Genomic DNA, 19,605 nt, shown 5'->3' with positions numbered 1-19,605 from the left:
AGTGTCTCTTTAATTTCTAGGGACCGGATTTTGAAGCAAAATTTTCGCGAAACTCTTGAACTGGGTTTGAACTCTATTTACGATAATTTATTAAAATCAGATAGAGTAAAGCTCAATTCACTCAATGCGATTAACCTATGTCCAAGTGTTAGTTCATTCAATGCTAACGAACCGGATCTATGAAGGTCAAGGAGACTCACTTCTGTTTTTGCTTTGGAAATAATAAAGTTATTAAAGAATATGTAGTTTATTTTATTTTGTATACGAGTTATTGTTTTTAATTGTTTTAGTTTAGTTGTACTACCGATGACAGTCACTGCATATGTGACCGAAATATGTAGTATTTTTGTGTAATTTATCACTGTCTATTAAAGGTATTTTATCCCTATTTGAACTTTTAGTGATAGAGAAAGAACTTGCAGAACAATTGATATATTTGAACGTTTACTTTAATTCAGTCTTGGAATAGCCTACAAGGTATAACCATTCTGAAACTTAAAAGCCAGAAAAAAAGAACACACAGAACAAATAGAATAGTTAAGCTTATGCATCAACTCGTGCACGTTCTATAAACATGGGGTTAAAGTTATGCCCCTAAAATTCTTATTGACACCAATAAAAAATTTTAAGCTTCTAGAGTTTAAAAAGAAAACGTAAATTAAAGTCCATAAAAAAGTAACGTAAAGTGAACTGTTCTAAAAGCAAAAAAAAGAAGTTTACTGACTGTGTGTCTCCCCAGGGGATTATCTAGAATTATCTATCATTCCGTTGCTGTGATTCAGTTCTGTCCATTTATCGAACTAAATTTTTGAAATACGATGTACAGGGTCTTTCCGATTAAAAGTACGTTGAAATGACCATTTTCTTTTTTAAGCTATATTTCTTTGTTCTATTTGTCAGCCTTTCAGAATCTTGATGACTTCTTGCTCGACAAGTTCAAAGTCTAGAACTCCAATAAAGTTTTTGTTGCTAGAATTGAATGCTCTGGCCATTGCCCTAAAACTTCGGCTGCGTGGATCAATAGTGATGTTGCTATTTATGTTTTTTTTTCCTGACACTCATCGGATTGTTAGGAAGCGGTTCTTTCCTTTTTTGGGTTTTTCTTCTATCATTAAAGCCCTGATTTATAACATGTGGTCATTTATTTATTTTTTGTTATATCAAAAAATATGTTTTGATACTGTTTACAGCCGACATTAAAAAATATTAGAAATAGAAAAGAAACAGGATTTAATATGGAATTGTAAATTAGAAGATGATATGCGAAATTATAAAACTTTCTTGTTGGAGCCTTTTGTATATATTTGGCCAGATATTCTATTAATTAATGACTAACTGGCCGATTTCTTCTATTTTTGGATATTGTGTCAGTTTCTGGCTTCTTCTTTTACTGTTCATCTATGTAAGGGTAGTTTGAGTTGTAAGGGTAAATGATGGTTGTCTAGTCTATTTGCGCTCCAATCATTTTCGACTATTAAAAAGGGCAGTAGCCCTCCCATTTTATAATTGAATGAACCCTTTTTGAAGTTTCTACGATAACTCCTTCTATACGAGGTGCCTTGGTCTAAAACCCCCCAAAAATAATTAAATAAAATAAATAATAAATTGTGCCAACATGTTTATTCACTTAGGTAGCGCTAGTGTGCTACCTATGATAGCCTTTTTCATGGAACTTTTTTTTAATATTTTTTTTTTTCTATCAGACTTCATCATTTTCTGAGATAAGTCTATTTGCTTTTGTGTAGATTGCTTTGAATCAAAGGATTCAAAGGGGTTATACCTATTAAGTTTTTAGAAATCACTATATCTTTTGTAGATTGTTTTCCAAATTTCAAACTCAATTTCAAAAAACAAAACAATTCTCTGATTTAAATGCATGTTTATTGTAGTATCAATAAAGGAAGCAGTTTTTCATTTCTTACATTCACTTAATCTAATAAAGGTATTTACCTTTTTTGTATTATTTCTCGTTATATTCTGCGAAAAAAAGAAAAATTTCTTTGTGTGTGCGTGTGTCAAATAAACCAAAAAAAAATGGGGTCTTATAATTTTTCATCAATCTTGACATTTTGTTGAATATACCAAAATAATCGTTTGTTGTAATTGTGTACCATGGGGTTATTCCATATACATAAAATGTATATAACCACTCATCTAACATGTAAATACATGTAATCATACGAATTTTTTGCGTATGCGTGTTTTCTTTTAGTATCATGGTATGCATTAGCTCTTTTATTATTGTATTTGTTTATTTTATTTGTATTTATTTTATATTATTTGTATTTTATATAAAATTTTCATATATATTGTATATATTATTCTTTTTTATTTATAATATTTATATATATATATATATATATATATATATATATATATATATATATATATATATATATATATATATATATATATATATATATATATATATATATGTATATATACATATATATATATATATATATATATATATATATATATATATATATATATATATATTATTTTGTATTTTATATGTATTTATTTGATTTTATTTGGGTTCATTTTATTATTATTTATATTATTGGATTTTCTTGTATTTTTATTTTTTAATTTAGATCTATTCGTTTCAGTCGTAATGTGATGATTCAGTGCACAAATAATAGAGACAAATACAACGCTTTGGTGCTCTGTGTCAGACGTTTTCTGTATGCCAAATTTAAATTAGTACCCGAAGAGTCTCTTGATTTTGCGTCGGTTTTGGAATTGACGACAACAAGCGATTACTTCAGCTGTATGATAAGAGAACGGCTAAAGTCATTAATCACTAATGTAAGTTGATTATTTTTTATTTAATGTCAATTGCTTACAAACAATTAACCCAACCACACCACTTCTAAATGCCACGGCGTGGTATACAGGAGGAATAATCAAATAAATCTGCAAAATCAAATAAAAAAAAATATTGAAATTATAAACAGATTAGATGAAATTTTAATTAGATGATAGATATTCGGATAAAATGATATAATATTTAAAAGCTGAATATTTTTAACGGTAAACAAAATGCAACGTTATTATTTGTTTACTTTTCCAAATGTACTGTGTTTTAGTTTATATCATTTTTTTTATTTTGCTTGTCTTTTGAAAAAAAGTTCACATAGGAACATTATGAAAAAAGTTCCTTGTGCCTGCCGTAGAATACAGGTAGAAGCTCGAGCTAGATATCTGAGTACATGTGGGTCTGACTTTGACCAATAACCTTTTTCTATTCTTTAACTCTGATTAGAGGTCTCTTCCGCCGGAAAACTGGATGAAACTTAACACTCTGGATTTTAAATTTGCCGATCCGCTGATAATCTAAATTTTTAAAATAGTGTTCAACTGACAACCAGGATCATGAGGTCATAAACTACATTATAAAATCCTGATAATCTAAATTTTTAAAATAGTGTTCAACTGACAACCAGGATCATGAGCACATAAACTAGATTATAAATTCTACAACTTGGCTTAAAAAAATGATGAATCTTTATTATAGATTTCGCTGGTTTTTGGGTCTTGGGTAGTAGGTTTATTAGGGTAGTATTTGTAAGCATGTCTCATAAACCGGTGTCATAACCAGTTATAAACCGTTGTCATAAGCATGTTTCGGTTTTCTTTTCGAGAATCTAATTTGTCAGTGGGAAAGACATGAGATGATAATGATAATGATAGTTGTTGATAAGTGTTGAATATAAACAATAACAAACCATATAAAAAATAACATGACATACACAACAATAACAATGGCATGCATAACAATAACACATAAACATAACAATAACATCAATATAAACAATAACAAATACTTCTTCATTTGACTTTGATTAGGTCCTATTAAATGGACGATCACGTCTCAGTAGTAGGCCTTAGACTATAAAAACAGTACTTGTCTTTTGCGGTCTTTTGCCAGAATTTGAATCTGTTAGAACACTTGCCAGACTTGTATCTTAAAGCGGATTAAACGTTGGGAAACGAAAATCAGCTCACGCCTCAGTAGTAGGCCTTAGACTATAATGACGGTTGTTGATAAGTATACTAAGTTTATAAATAACGAAAGTGTACTAATAAGTAAGCATTACGATAACGTGGCAGTTTATATAGGAAAATTGAGTTGTCATTGTTGCCACTTTAATTTTTGTCAGCGAAGAAGATTCATTACGGTGCAGGAAAAAGCAAGCTCGAAACTGACGGAGCAGTCGATTTCCTCTAAGGTATACCTAAGAGGAAAGGTGTACCTTAGGTATATTCTAAGGTATACCTTGAGGTAAACTGGTGGAGCAGTCGATTTCCTCTAAGGTATACTAACTTCAGAAATGCTGTGAACTTAAGCTTCAATAAACGTTGAGTTTTTTTTTTTTTTAGTATTTTTTTTTCTGGTTTCGGAAAACACGCACTGAATGTTTCAATTCAGTTTTTGCTCGAACTTAGTTTGTGTATTTCGTTGTAACCTTATTGGCTTTGTGTATAGTATTGTATTATATCGGATTAACGACGCCTCTTGACTAAGGCCATATGTCGACCCTGAAGTGTGTTGCTACAGCCGGGTTCGATCTCAGGGTCCCGTATAATCAATCTGAGGTCAAACCCACTGCGCTAATACAGGACTTGTGTATAGCATTGTATTGTATCAGATTAACGACGCTTCTTGACTACTAAGGCCCTGTGTCGGCCCTGCAGTGCATTCCTGCAGCATGATTCGATCTCTGGGTCCCGCATTACCACTTGTGTATAGTATTTTACTATCTTCATCTTATTTTAAATTTTCCGCCAAGAATTTGTCGCTATTATTTTTCCTGCACTTTAATTTATTGTTGGTTTCATAGGCTAAGACTCTGGCTGTTAAACTAATAGAAGACAAAGTAAAGAAGCAGAAGGAGGAAGCTGAAAAGCAAGGACGAAGCATAGGAGATGACTACAAAGCAATATTAAGTAAAGAAGAGGCTTTAGGTAAGAGGCTTTAGAGGCTATCCCTTCTAAAACATGAAACATTTTCTAAAACCCGAAAAAAAACTCGGTATAAAGTTTCGCAAACAATACTGTGACCTGGAGTAAACTGGTTTCTTTGGAGTTTCACAGCCGCTTCTGTGTGAAGTAGGGATCTAAGAGGGACAAAGGAAGGTGGAAGGAATTTCTTGCAGATGGAACGGGGAGGAAGTCTGAGGTGAAATTAACGCAGTTTCTCATTACGGATCTAACAAAATAAAGTTTATTTGTTTCTAGATAATAAGATTAAGACATTAGGAAACTTCCGTAGATGATTATTAGAGATCTTTTCTGAACCCGTTCAATTTCCTCACTTTCTTTAGTTGGATCGAAATACCAGACAGGACATGCATAAATACCTAGACCTGGACCTAAGCCTAGATTACACTGACTTTCTACCATAAGCATCAACAATAAGAAGAATAATAGGGATATTTTTATGCAAGACAGTCGAATTCTATATTAGAATGAATATTTCAACCCTCGTTCCAAGGGCCGTACCGTCATACAGTCCTAGCATCCTTACTTCAACGAAGTCATAACAGGACTGATAGGCAAATCGAGGAGAAATAAGGCGAACTCATTGAAGTGAAAGAAAAATAACTAAGAACAGGCTTTCAGTACTAATCTTGCCTTTTTAGCAGCTAACCTTGAAGGTCTTTTTGTAACTGGTGTTGTGTTATTGTGAACTGGTTTTTTAATATATCTTGTTAAATCGTTTTAATTAAATTTATGTATAAAGCATTTACTGAGTACCCCCTCCCTCAAATCCCTATTTAAGGAAATATTATTATTTATTTTGAGTCTGATTTCAATTGCTTCTAGAAGAACCTGTTTTATGCCTAAATAATTGATAATAGGGAAAGATACTTCAATAAGTATTGTGTGGCCTGGTTATCCTAGCGCCGCCTAAGTAAAGAGCTATGTGGGCACAGATTTTTTTTTTTTTTTTTTTTTTTTTTTTTTTTTTTTTTTTTTTTTTTTTTTTTTTTTTTTGACCAGGGCACTTCGCATCGAAGGAGTTGTCATAGAAACTTTGGAAAGGGCTCATTAGATTTGAAATTGAAAGGGCTAGTTCCCTTTTTGATAGTTGAAAGTAATTGGAGGGTAGCTACCCCCCTCCTCCCACGCCATTTCTCCAAACACATTCAATCAAAGTTTTGAGATAGCCATTTTATTCAACGTAATTGAAAGGTCTGAAAATTATCTCTTCGAAGATAACAACTCTCCCCCCCCCCCACAGGTCTCAGAGCAAGGGTTATATGTTATGCCCTGAGGGAATTTAAGGTTTATATAGAAAGGGCTATCGTATAAGCCCCGGAGGGGGCTAATGGAATTGCTATTTAGAAGTTTTAGTGAATTTTTGAGATTCAGAGTGATCAGAGGGTGGATATCCCTCCCCCCCACACACACACCTCGTATTTTCCCGAATTTCATCTGATAGAAATTTTGTGATGGTCATTTCTTGTCGTGGAAGCTTAGAAAAGAGCTTATTCGATTGAAAATTGAAAAGGCTAGTGCTTTTTTTGATAATCGAAAGTAATTGGAGGTCAACTAACCCCCCTCCCACCCCCATCTTTCATCAAACACATTCAATCAAAGTTTTGAAATAGCCATTTTGTTCAAAAAGATCTGGAAATTATGTCTTTGAGAATGACAGCCCTCAGGGCAAAGGTTGTAAGTTATGCCCTGGGGACGTATAAGGTATATATAGAAGGGGTAATCGTGCAAACTTCAAAGGGAGCTCGTTGGATTGGTAATCAGAAGTTATAGTGCCCTTTTAAAGATTCAGAGTGATCGGAGGGGGGATCCTACCAAACCTCGTATTTTCCCGAAATGCGTCTAATAGAAAATTTGAGATGACCATTTGTTGTCCTAGAAACTTCGAAAAGAGATCATTCGATTGGAAATTGAAATGACTAGTGATCTTTTTAATAGTCGAAAGTGATTGGAGGGCAACTAACCCCCCTCGCTCTCCCACCATTTCCCCAAACACATCCCTAAAAATTTTGAAATAGCCATTTTGTTCAACGTAATTGAAACGTCCGGAAATTATACTTTTGAGGATGATAACCCCACAGACCTCTGGGAAAGAGTTGTAATTTATGCCCTGTGGGCATATAAGGTATATATAAAAAGAATGATTGCAAAAACTTTGGAGTGGGCGCATTGGATTGGTAATCAGAAGTTCTAGTGCCCTTTTTAAGATTCAGAGTGATCGGAGGGTGGATACCCCCTTCCCCACACCTCATATTTTCCCGAAATGTATCCGATAGACATTTTAGGAGGACAAGTTTTTGTCGTAGAAACTTCAAAAACAGCTCATTTGATTGGAAATTGAAAGGGCTACTGTCCTTTGATTAGTAAAAATTTATTGGAGGGTAATAATCCCCCTTCTGATCAATTCTCGAAACGCATCTAATCCAAATTTTGAAATAGCCATTTTGTTCAGTGTAGTTGAAAGGTCTTTGAAATTATGTCTTTGACAAAACCCATACCTTCTCAAGACCAGAACATAATTTTCACTTTACTGAAAAAAAAAAAATGGCTGTGAATTGTCAGTTTAGTTTACAAATACTGATATATATATATTCCTTAAAGTTTTGATAATTTTTTATTTATTAAAGTTAAAAAAGTTAAAACATTTTACACGTATTTTGTTTATTTAAATCATACAATTAATAATCGAATCAAACTCAAAACGAGCAAAACTTAACATGAGTAGGGCTGACAACCCCCATCCTTTCTCAAGAACAGAAGAACATAGTTTGCACTTTACTGAAAACAAAATACATGTGAAAAGTTTTCACTTTGTTTTTACTTGTGTAAAATGTTTTTACTTGTTATATGAAGGGGGAACTCCTGCCCCTTGCACTCCAATTGTGGTGTGAATGTCCCTTGCCGTTTTTAAGCATAAAAAAGATTAGAGGGCAAGCAGCCCTTTTCTCAAGTCCAAGTCCTTTTCATCAAGTCGAGAACGACTGGGGGTATTAACTTGAAACTTTTGGAGATACTTCTGCTCTTACAATTTAAATAAATAAAAAGATTGTAAGTGTATCCAGGTTGTCAAAGAGCATAGATAGAATCTTTTGGGAATGATATTAAGTTTTTTTTTTCAGGTCAACTTTAGAAGCTATAAAATTAAATTAAAAAATACTATTTGTGTCAGGATTAAAAATGGTTAAAAAAGTTTCTCCAATATAAAAATAGCAACCCATACTATGGATTCTTATAGAAAAAACTGAAAAGATGTACAATATTTTTTTTTCCATGAAAAAGATTATGTTAATAAAAAACGGACAGAAATTAATTAGAAATTCTCTTTCCACAAGACAAGTTTTTCAAAAAAAAGTAAAGAGCTCCATTAAGCCAAGAATGAGCAAAAATAAAGTCAAATAATCTTCCGTAAATTACCACAAATCACTGTCAATAAATAAATGAAACTCAAAACTAACGAAAATTACAATAAATACCCGAGTCAAATTCAAAACGAGCAAAAATTAACATGAGTAGGGCTCATAACCCCTATGTCTTCTCAAGACCAAAACACAATTTGCGCTTTACTGAAAACAAAATACATCTGAAATGTTTTCACCTATCTTACTTTCATAAATGAAAAATTATTAAAACTGCACACCAGAGGAAATAACTTACTACTTAAATCACCAACAACTGCTTTCATACTTCTTCAATATAAATACGACTTGAACCATTCAAGCTCTGTACTATAAATCCCAAGCACGGACATCCTGTGTAACAAAACTTCAACATCAACAGTGTCGAACGCTTTTGTTAAATCTACAAAAATTGTCATAGGAATAAGTCTTTTTTTTGAGTGCACCATTTATAAGATCCACCAGGTAATGTAATGCATCAGAGGTTGAGTGTCCTCTCCGGAATCTAAACTGGCTTTCAGAAAGCATGCCTAGTCCTTCAAGGTAACTGTAGAGGCGTTTATGTGCAACTTTTTCATATAGTTTTGATAAAATTGGTAAAAGCGATATCGTTCTATAGTTTGTTCGGTGTTTTTTGCATTCTCCCTTGTGAAGGGGTGCTACTTTCGATTGCTTTAGCTCACTAGGAAACTTTCCAGTTTCAAAAGACAAATTAATGAGGAACACAAAGCATGGCATAATACAATCATTTACGCTTTTCACAGCTCTTAGGCTCAGACTGTCTGTCCTTGCTGTGTTAGATTTCAGATCTTCGATTATTTTCGTCAGTTCACTCTCATCACACTTATCTAATTCAAATGTGTGTCTTTCGCCTCTTGTGTCATCAAAAAGATTATCCAAAAGAAAATCACTTTTAGATTGAACATCTCTTTATGTCACTTCCAATTTCTGAGAAAAACTTACCAAATTCATCCGCTATTAACTGAATATCGGATATTTCATGACCTTGACCAGTAGATTCTGACATTCATCTGTATGATTCCTTTTTCCTTCAGCACATTATTCACTAGATCCCACGTCCCTCTCATATCCCCCTGTTTTTATGGCACTTGGTATTAGCCAAGTGACATATAACAATCGCAAATTCTGTCGGTCTGTCTGTCTGTCGGTCTGTCTGTCTGTCGGTCCTGGTTTTGCTGCTTTAGGACCGGACCAGCTTAAATTAGAAATAGTCGTTTTCCCGATTTGACCATCCGGGGGAGAGTGGGGGGCCCGTTAATTCGGGAAAAATGGAAAAATGGAAGTATTTTTAACTTACGAACGGTTGATCAGATCTTAATGAAAATCCTAGATACATGATTGAAATAACCGGAACGGATCCGCTCTCTTTGGGGTAGTTGGAGGGGCGTTAATTCTAAAAAAGTAGAAAAAATGAGGTATTTTTAACTTACGAACGGGTGATCGGATCTCAATGAAATTTGATATTTAGAAGGATATCGTGTCTCAGAGCTCTTATTTTAAATCCCGACTGGATCTGCTGACATTGGGGGGCGGGGAGCTGGAAGGGGGAAACCTAAAACTTGGAAAACACTTAGAGTGGAGGGATCAGGATGAAACTTGGTGGGGTTCTCCTTGGGGTAGTGGGGGGGGGGTTTAATTCTAAAAAATTAGGAAAATTGAGGTATTTTTAACTTACGAACGTGTGATCGGATCTCAATGAAATTTGATATTTAGAAGGATATCGTGTCTCGAAGCTCTTATTTTAAATATCGACCGGATCTGGTAACATTGGGGGGAGTTTGGGAACTAAAATCATGGAAAACGCTTAGATTGGAGGGATCGGGATGAAACTTGGTGGGAAAAGTAACCAAAGTCATACGTGATTTACATAATTGGAACGGATCCGCTCTATTGGGGAGGGGGTTAATTCTGAAAAATTAGAAAAATGACGTATTTTTAACTTACGAAGGAGTGATCGGATCTTCATGAAACTTCATATTAGAAGGACCTTGTAACTCAGATCTCTTATTTTAAATCTCAACCGGATCCAGCGTAATTGGGGGGGGGGGGCAGTTGGGGGGGACCGGAAATCTTAGAAAATACTTAAAGCGGTGAGGTCAGGATGAAACTGGATGGGGAGAATAAAAACCTGTCTAAGATACGTGACTGACGTAACCGGACCAGATCTGCTCTCTTTGGTGGAGTTGGCGGGGGGGGGGGGTGGTAATTATGAAAATTGAGGTATTTGTAACTTACGAAAGGGTGACCAGATCTTAATGAAATTTGATATTTAGAAGGATCTTGTGCTTTAAAGCTCTAATTTTGAATTCCGACCAGATCCTGTGACATTGGGTGGAGTTGGAGGGGGAAACCAGAATTCTTGGAAAACGTGAAAATTGGGGTATTTTTATCTTACGAATAGGTGATCGGATCTTAATGAAATTTGATATTTAGAAGGGATTCATGTCTCAGAGCTCTTACTTCAAATTCTGACCAGATCTTTTGACATTGGGGGGAGTTGGAGGGGAAAATCTTGGAAAACACTTGGAGTGGAGGAATCGGGATGAAGCTTGGTGGATAGAATAAACAAATGTCCTTGATACGTGATTAACGGAACCGTACTGGATGCGCTCTCTTTAGGGGAGTTGGGGGGTGGTTCAGTGATTTGGCAAGTTTGGTGCTTCTGGACGTGCTAGGACGATGAAAATTGGTAGGCGTGTCAGGGAGCTGCACAAATTGACTTGATATAGTCGTTTTTCCAGATTCGACCATTCGGAGGGCTAAAGGAAGAGGAAAAATTAGAAAAAATTAGGGGTTTATAACTTACGAGTGGGGATCGGATCTTAATGAATTTTGATATTTAGAAGGACATCATGACTCAGAGCTCTTATTTTAAATCCTGACCGGCATTAAGCCTCTTATTTTCCTTTTAAATCAATCTATTGGCTCATAGAATTTTGTTAGAGCTCATACCATATGATCTCTAGCTTGGCTATTAGCTCTTCTTGCCTCGTCACAAGTGCCATATGAGCTCTTAGCTCTTGTTCTTTAAACGCTTCACTGTAAAACTATGATGCGCTTTCGTCGCATTTGATTTACTTTGTTTCTGAGCAGTTTTAACTCTGTGAAATTCAGCTCAGATGGGCAACTCAAATAAGTCTTGTAAGCATTATTTTTCACTTCAATCAAATCAATAATCTCTTTTGTGATCCAAGGTTTTCTCTTGGTATCTTTCCGATGATTTACATATTTGAGAGGACAGCATTCACCATATATTGGAATGAGAACGTCATAAACTTTTCAAAAGTAAGGCATGCACCCTTTTCCTTGTAAATATCGTCCCACAATACAACGCTCAATTTTTCAGTAATTTTTTGAAGATTTTTCTTCTTCGTTTCTCTCACTAAAATTTTCCTTTTGTTCTGCTTCAACTTAATATGTGTATTCGGTATCGAGCATATCAGTGGTAAATAATATGACGCGGGGTAAATCGCCACGTCACAATGGCAACTATTGATTAAAACATCAGATGCGAAAATATTGTCTATCAATATTGCTGATTTATCTTTAATCCTTGATGGAATCAAGTTCCCTGGAAAATACCTATGCGAAATCATACAATTTAAAAAAAAAATCTAAATTAAAACCATTACAGTTAAAAAGATTAAAATTAAAATCACCCATTATCACACACTGCATATCATGCACGCATCCCAGTCTACCCATAAAACTCTCAACTTCAATCAACGACTCTTGCGGAGAAGAACCAGGGGGCCGGTAAACCAGGCAAATAATAACTTTTATATTATCATTTATTTTCTCTCCAATACTAAAAATTTCCACCTTGCCTTTAATCCATAAACTCAAATCATCTCTCTCCCTTTACTTTAACTCTTCCTTAACAATAAATGCTAGCCCACCTCTAGCCACATTTGGCGGGTCCTTGATGCCAGACAATAACCTGGAATGGGTAAGACGACAGAATTGATTCAACTGAAAAAAATGTTTCACAGACACCAACTATATCAATAATAGCTCACGGGGAGAAGTTGGCCAATAATGTTTTAGATTTTTCAAGCTTATGGGGAGCATTTGACCACTATTGGTTTAGATTTTTCAAGCTTACGGGGAGCATTTAACCAATATTGTTTTAGATTTGTTTCAATATTACCCTCCCTTTTTCGGTTATTTGATTTTATTATTCATTGATTATTTGTTTTTCTTTGTTATACGTCATATGTAGCCAATGTGGTCTTAGAATTCGATTTTTAACTATTACTATAAAAAAACTATTAATATTCCAGATGTATCGTAACTGGTTTAGGGACTGAACGGTTTGGAGGTCGTTTTAACCCACTCCATATAAAACAGTTGTTAAGAGTTAAAAGAAAAATTGTAGTTGGTTTTTATTTTTATGCATTGATCGCTCGATGATGATCGCCGAGAATTATTTGGTATTTGTGGATGTAATGGAGTATTGAGATTGTCATTAACTGAATTTTAGAACAAATTTAGTACAATTTGCTTGAAAGAAATTGATGTGGTAGAGATTTTTTGTTGTTATTTTTTGTTATATTTAATTTTTTTGTGTTATATAAAGCTATGGTTTGATCATGTGGTTTTGGAGAATAATTTACAATAATAAATTCAAAATTGACTTGATCAGATTTACTTCTGAAAAGCTCAAAAGATTTTAGTTGACATTACTATCTAGCTCGTCAAATAGTCAGTTGGCCTAAACTTATAGAAAATACCAAATGTAAACATACTTGAAATGAAGTTTCATTTGGGTTAATGCCTAAGAGAAAATAAAGATGTCTTTGTTTTTTCGTCATCATTTTTAAATTTTTCTAGGGACATTCTTCGGACGGATATGAGGGAGAAACGATTTCCCACTCTTTTGTGCAAACACACGCAGTCCAGATAGAGCATTTTTTTGCGATAAAATTAAGTGTAATCGTTAGAATGTGAATTTTGGCTTATTAAATTTGTGTAAAAGATACCAGGCTACCACCTGTATTGCTTTACTTTTTATCTTTTTGCATGCTGACCAATGGTCTTCTTAGCGCAGGCATCGATTTCTGATTCCCTGCCTTCGGCTGGGAGGGTAATGCGTGATTTGGCGCAAATTATCCGACGCTACTAGTGTCTTTCCCCCCAATTTTCTTCAGGTACCCATTTATAGCTGGGTCGACTTTAGCTGAGCTTACAGAGTCCTTGATTTCTGCATTTATTTTTAAAAAGAATACACATTTTTGTAATGGTGACCTATTTTCGTGAAGCATTAATTATATTGGTGTTTGTGATGAATTCTTATATTTTTTATTTTTGTCTATTTTTTTCTATTTTCCATTTTTTATTTTGTATTTTCTATCCATTTTCTATCTTATTTTTCTATTTTTTCTTTTTTATATTTTTCCGTTATTCCTATAGATATATTTCATTTGGCACTAAACATGAAGAAGGAGGAACTATCAAAGCAAATGATTAAATTCATATCTGTTGGTAATTCCTCTTTCAGGGAAATCAATGGATGTCAAGAAACAACAGGTATGTCTCAAAAATTATCTTTTCTTTTGTTGTTTTATTTGCATTGGTATCTTGCAGTATATCTGCATGTGGTATTTTTTTTTTTCTTTTCCCTCCATTGACAAATAAGTGTCAACCATAGATATTTGTGTTTATTAGTACTGCTAAGTTGTGTTAACGAGTCATTGTGTTATGTTTGAATAATAAACCTACTGTTTAAAATATGTATATTTTTCAGTAAATTGCCAACGACTTCCAATGTAAGGGGTTTGAACCCGTTCGTGTCGTATTTATGTATCGTGTCGATGTATCGTTTGTATCGTATCGACACGGTGTATCGTGTTGGATTTTTCATTCCTAATTTTTAGTCATTTTATTTATTAGAAGCCTTATTAGAAGCTTTATTTATTATAAGGCTAACAACAAGAGGAAGAAAAAAACTAAAAATCCCATAAAAATATTCAACAGAAATAATATATTTACTAGAAGATAAAAATTAAATCACTTAAACTTCAATGAGGCATGTCGAAGAACACATTTTGATGTTTAACTTCTCTCAATCAGAAATAGGTCATCCTAGGTCAAAACTAGGTCTCTTAAATGATGTTTCTTCAAAACAGAAGTATAACGTAGAGAAAATATATGACACCCAACAAAATTTCCGGTATCGACAGAGGCATGTAGGGATATGGTGATTTTCCGTGTATATAAGCCAATGCCGAACTGGAGAAACTTAGTAGACATTGGGGCGTGGAACTGCTGAGAATAACAAAGCTAAAACATGCTTGTTAAGTTTAAATTTTAGTACCCAACTACGTATACCAATTTTCCGTAACTGAGAGGCATGCTGGACATACTTTGGGCAGCCTGTTTTCAGGCTCTTCGGTAGCCCAGAATGTTATGTGTTATGCTGTAATTATCTAATTATATTGTTATGTTTTATGCTGTAATTACTTTGTTCAGTAAATAAATAAAAATTCGAGTGACAGGGTGCAGACATGAGCTCTGTAAGTTTCCTACAGAGGTTATACTGAGGTATTTCAGTTTTCATTGAGGAATACTTTCTCTATTTCAACCTTTACAAAAAAGACTGAGCTTTGGATTGGCCGAAAGAGAGACTAAATTTAGACCCCCTATTAAAAAGCAACTGGGGCTTTTTACATTAGTGGTTGACGTTGCAATCCAGAACACGTCTTGTATGTGACAAATTAGGTTCAAGGCAATACCCTTCATGGAAAAAAACTACTTTATAAATGACTGACTATACCAGGTTTAACGTTTTGAATAGTGCCGGGCTTAAACTGAGCCTAGCCGTAGGCTACAACAAAACTTATTTGGTGGAGAAAATGAACCATTTGGGAGTTAACACTGAAAAAGCTACTAGATTGCAATGATCATAATAACATGGTTGCCCAAGGGTTAACACCTCGGTGCAGATAAATGGGTTTTCAATGGATTAATTATTCAAATGCAGCTGATACATTGATAAAACATTATAACAGAGACCATTCATGCTTTTGGGCTTTTGCAACATTCCGCGGGAAAGAACGATGGTGGGAACGACAATCGGAATGGCAAGGGAAACCAAATTGTCACTTCCAGTTAAGTCAGCTGAGTATGTAGAATTCTTTCAAAAACCCAACTGATCTGGCAAGATACGATGATTGATCTGTAGCTACAACTCTGGTTGCTATTCTTCCCTTTTTTTTACAATGTTTTAAAACAACATCAAAGGAAAAAGATTGCCAAACGGAGCTTGAACATAGAGCTAAAGAATTTCCGTGTAGAGTAAGAGGTTTTCAATATAGGATCTGGGCTGGCTGTGACACTTGGTAACAACTATTTTCGTATGCATAGATTGCTGAAATGTGGCACTGGAGTGTGGTTGTCACAATTATGCCACAATGAATCTAATTTCAGCCAAATCTGAGATTGCTCCATCGATAGAGCAATGCCAACCTAATTTACTGATTCCAGGTTAAAATGGCAAACTGGGCTGAAGCCTGCTGAACGGTATATGGCTCAACCTTCAGAAGTGATATCTGTAGGTTTAAAAATACAAATTTACTTCGACAACATCTTGTAATAGATAACATTAATCCACTTATGTGCACACAGGATGTGACCTTTTATAGGAAAAACGAGAAAATTTGCCTGGACGGAGGGTGGTCAAAACGCAAAGGGACTGTATAATAAGCCCACATGTTTTTAATTTTCTCAGGGGCGGTTTGTTTACGTGTGAAGATGTGGTCCACAACCTGGATAAAACAACGAACAGGGTGTTATAAAAGAAACTTTATTCAATAGTTGCAAACGTCATCTACATTTATATATGGATCCATAATTAGCAAAATATAGATGGCAGTTTATTGCTCTTGCTGTAAATTTCTTGGCACTATATATTTCTGCCTAACCTCGAAACAGCTTATTGCGCGTATCAATGGTAGTTTTATCTCAAAAGAGTTCTCAATTGCTACAACATCTTTCATAAAAATGAGGTTTTCATAGAACTGCAACATAGCAGTTGTTGGCAGGCTCTGATGGTATAAATTTAAAGTCTTTAAAAGCTGTCATGTATTGTCTGTTGCCTTGCCTTGTCCATGTCATCAGTATTTCACTTGAAACGGGTGTATTTCATGATTCTTTGAAAAGAGCAAAGGTAGTTCCGCTGTAAAAAGGGTGTTCGAAGTCTGGTATTGAGAATTACAGGCCTGTATTTATTCTTTCTCTCTTCTCAAAAATCTACGATAAGGTTGCACATAAAAGATTGTATGATTATCTCACGAATGCTGGATTTGTAATGTGAAACACAATTTGGTTTTAAAAAGGGCCATTTGACGTCACATGCTGAACATTGCATTAGTGATACTGTGAATATGTGCTTCCATCGTGGTGAAATTCCACTGAACACAGTCCGGCACACCAGAGGAAGACCCTCTGCTGGTCTAGCTTGTATCGTTAAGCAAAGTTTGTCATATCTTTCTCCTTCCCTCTATAAATCAAATAATAAGCTCAATGCAATAAAAATCAGTGATCGTGTGCTCATTAATGTTTACCTGCCATGTGACTTGAAAAGTATTGCGTCCCTCATTCGATTCTCCAGTGCGTGCTCCTCTGTGAAGAATCGTGCCACAGAAATAGAAAAGCGTGGCTACAAATGGCTTTTTATCGGTGATTTCAACTGTGAGGTACTTCAAGCAATCTACGCGTACCGACCTAGTCTTAGATTCCCTCCCAAATAATTATCGAATCGTAGAAAGACCTTAATTACAGTTACATTCATAATAATAAGCCTTTATCTAATATTGATCATTGCATTTGCTCTACTGCTATATCTTGTTCGATAGTGCGCGTAGATGAAGATAAACGCGATTATGACCACTTACCCCTAGCCATATGATTTAAAACAATGGTCTAAGATGCATTCTGAACGGTATTTACGCAGCGTTTCGCTATAACGGCTCTGAGTTTCCTGAAGATGCAGCTCAGTGGAGACGTTTTTTTTTATTCAACCCAATATGAATTGGTCTGCCGACAGTGGTGTTTGTATTTCTAGTAACGCTTGGCTGAATCATTATAAAAGGAATTTTGATGTAATTAATAATTATGTGCATTGTTTTTTCACAGATCTTTTCTTTAACCTTTTCCCACAAATGTCCAACAAAAATATGTTATTTGTATTTCGTTTGCGACTATTCTAAATAGTGTAAAGCAACTTAAATCAAAAAGCGGAGACTCTGACGGTATTTTTATGAGTCACTTGAATTTATAGTCAGTTGCTTTGATTTAACATTTATGATTATTTTTCCAGATGTGTTTGTCATCTTCACTTCTTCCGGATTAATTTTTATGCGGAACCGTTACTTCTATTTTGAAACACGGAAAAGATCCCCTGAATTCCAATTCTTATAGACCAATTACAGTTGCCTGGAATCTAAGTAAGGTATTTGAATATGTTCTTCTGCCACATATCAATACAAGCTGTAAGCTTGATGTGAACCAGTTTGGAATCAAATGACGTGCTGGTTGTCGACATGCTCATCGCGCACTAGCTACTCCATTACAGGATGCCCAGACCAACGGTCATGAATTTCACATTTGTGCGCTTGACTTAGCTAAGGCATTTGATGCTGTTTGCTATGCCCAGCTTTGGCGTTCTCTCGCTGTATCAGGAGTTTATTCGTCAATTATTTTATTGCTGCGTTTTTAGCATTGTGATTCTTATGTTAGACTGAAGATGCAGTCACGCGTTTTTGGAAATATCCCAGTTAGGTCACATGTTCGCCAAGGTGGAATTTTATCCCCATATTTATCCAAAATGTGCATTAATCATGTGATGACTAATATCAAATCTACCTGTTTTCTAGACTACACCAATATCTCCTACGCTCCTTACGCAGATTATATATTGTTGATTAGCAGAACGAGATCAGACCTGGTCCGCTCAGTTGATCTTGTTTCTTGTCTTTTTTCTAATATTGGATTAACCTGAATGTTGCTAAATGTGAGTACCTGGCATTCAATGTAAAATCACCAGCTACAGTTTTTGCACTGCCATGCGGGCCTTCTTCAATTCGATGTTCGAATGTTATTAAGTGGCTTGGTATCCATATTTGCAGTATGCTCTCTGGGCTCCGTGCAAAAGCTCTTGTCGATATTAAACAAAAGCTTTAGGTAGGCTATGGGAAAGTCGTCGCTAATCGTGGGTGTTACTCACGTCGAGCACTCGCCAGTCTTATAGTAAATTTTGTGACTACTTCGTTTTACTTATGTCTGGTATGTATCTGCTGTTCCAGAAGAAGCTACTAAAATTAATTCGAGTGATGTACTTTCGGTACCTGAAGTACCTACTTTATTTGCCTCGTTCTTACTGCAGTCATGCAAATATACTTATTAGTAAATACTCTACGGATATTACTGAGTCATTTGAAAGATTAAATACTGTTTTAGCTGAAAATGCTGTTATTCTCTAGGTTGTTTTCACCCGTTAATTAGATTATTTTACCGTTTGTGATTGTGCATCATATTTGTGTATATTGAAATTTCTTTATATTTCTTTATTCCTAGTACTCCGCCTGTGTTTTTTTGTTTTGTAGTTGGTTAAAAATAAATTATTATAATGAGCCTGTAAATTTCTAATGACTGTGCCATTTGGTCAGGTAATTTTTATGTGAATATCAGAAGAATGCAAATTTTACAGAATAAAGCGGTTCGTTTATGGGGGAATTATATGGAAAATGCCAATGACACAGACTTGTTTTAAGAGAGAGAGTGCTTAATGTTGGATAAATTAAGATTACCAGGCTGCAATTTTCGCCTATCAATGTTGGGATAATCTATGTCCTTCAATCTTTAGTCTGTTCCTTCGTGTTAATATTACCCTTTATGCACATGAAACGAGGAATGCAGATAATTTCGTAGTCGAATATTGAGACGCCACACGGGCTGGCTTCAAGATCCGTTATATAGCTCTGGATATTTAGTTTTAAGATAAAAACAGTGGGATTTTAGAAAAGGTAGAGGATATGTCGACCAAATTTTCCCTCATAGATTAATAACTGAGAAGTACCTTAGTTATCAAACACCTTTGAATGAGCAAAATCCTCGTATAGATCCTCGTATAGATCCTCGTCTGTGGTGGGAGGATGTCATAACGAAAGATTTAAGGGAAATG

At 34.8% G+C, this 19,605-nt stretch overlaps 1 protein-coding gene across 2 annotated transcripts in view; it reads left to right on the top strand.

The window, feature by feature from the left end:
- Positions 1 to 19,605, top strand: part of LOC136036121 (DNA-directed RNA polymerase I subunit rpa2-like) — a 121,523-nt gene that overhangs the window by 48,595 nt on the left and 53,323 nt on the right. For both annotated transcript variants that reach the window (XM_065718142.1, XM_065718151.1), the window contains exons 7-9: positions 2,613 to 2,811; positions 4,848 to 4,971; positions 13,836 to 13,952. In XM_065718142.1, the coding sequence (XP_065574214.1) occupies positions 2,613 to 2,811; positions 4,848 to 4,971; positions 13,836 to 13,952 (440 nt within the window). The remainder of the gene's footprint in view (positions 1 to 2,612; positions 2,812 to 4,847; positions 4,972 to 13,835; positions 13,953 to 19,605) is intronic.

This window comes from Artemia franciscana, chromosome 2, assembly GCF_032884065.1.
Source record: "Artemia franciscana chromosome 2, ASM3288406v1, whole genome shotgun sequence".
Classification (NCBI taxonomy): domain Eukaryota; kingdom Metazoa; phylum Arthropoda; class Branchiopoda; order Anostraca; family Artemiidae; genus Artemia; species Artemia franciscana.
The sequence above is the reverse complement of the archived record's forward strand: the minus strand, read 5'-3'. Positions and strand labels throughout refer to the sequence as shown.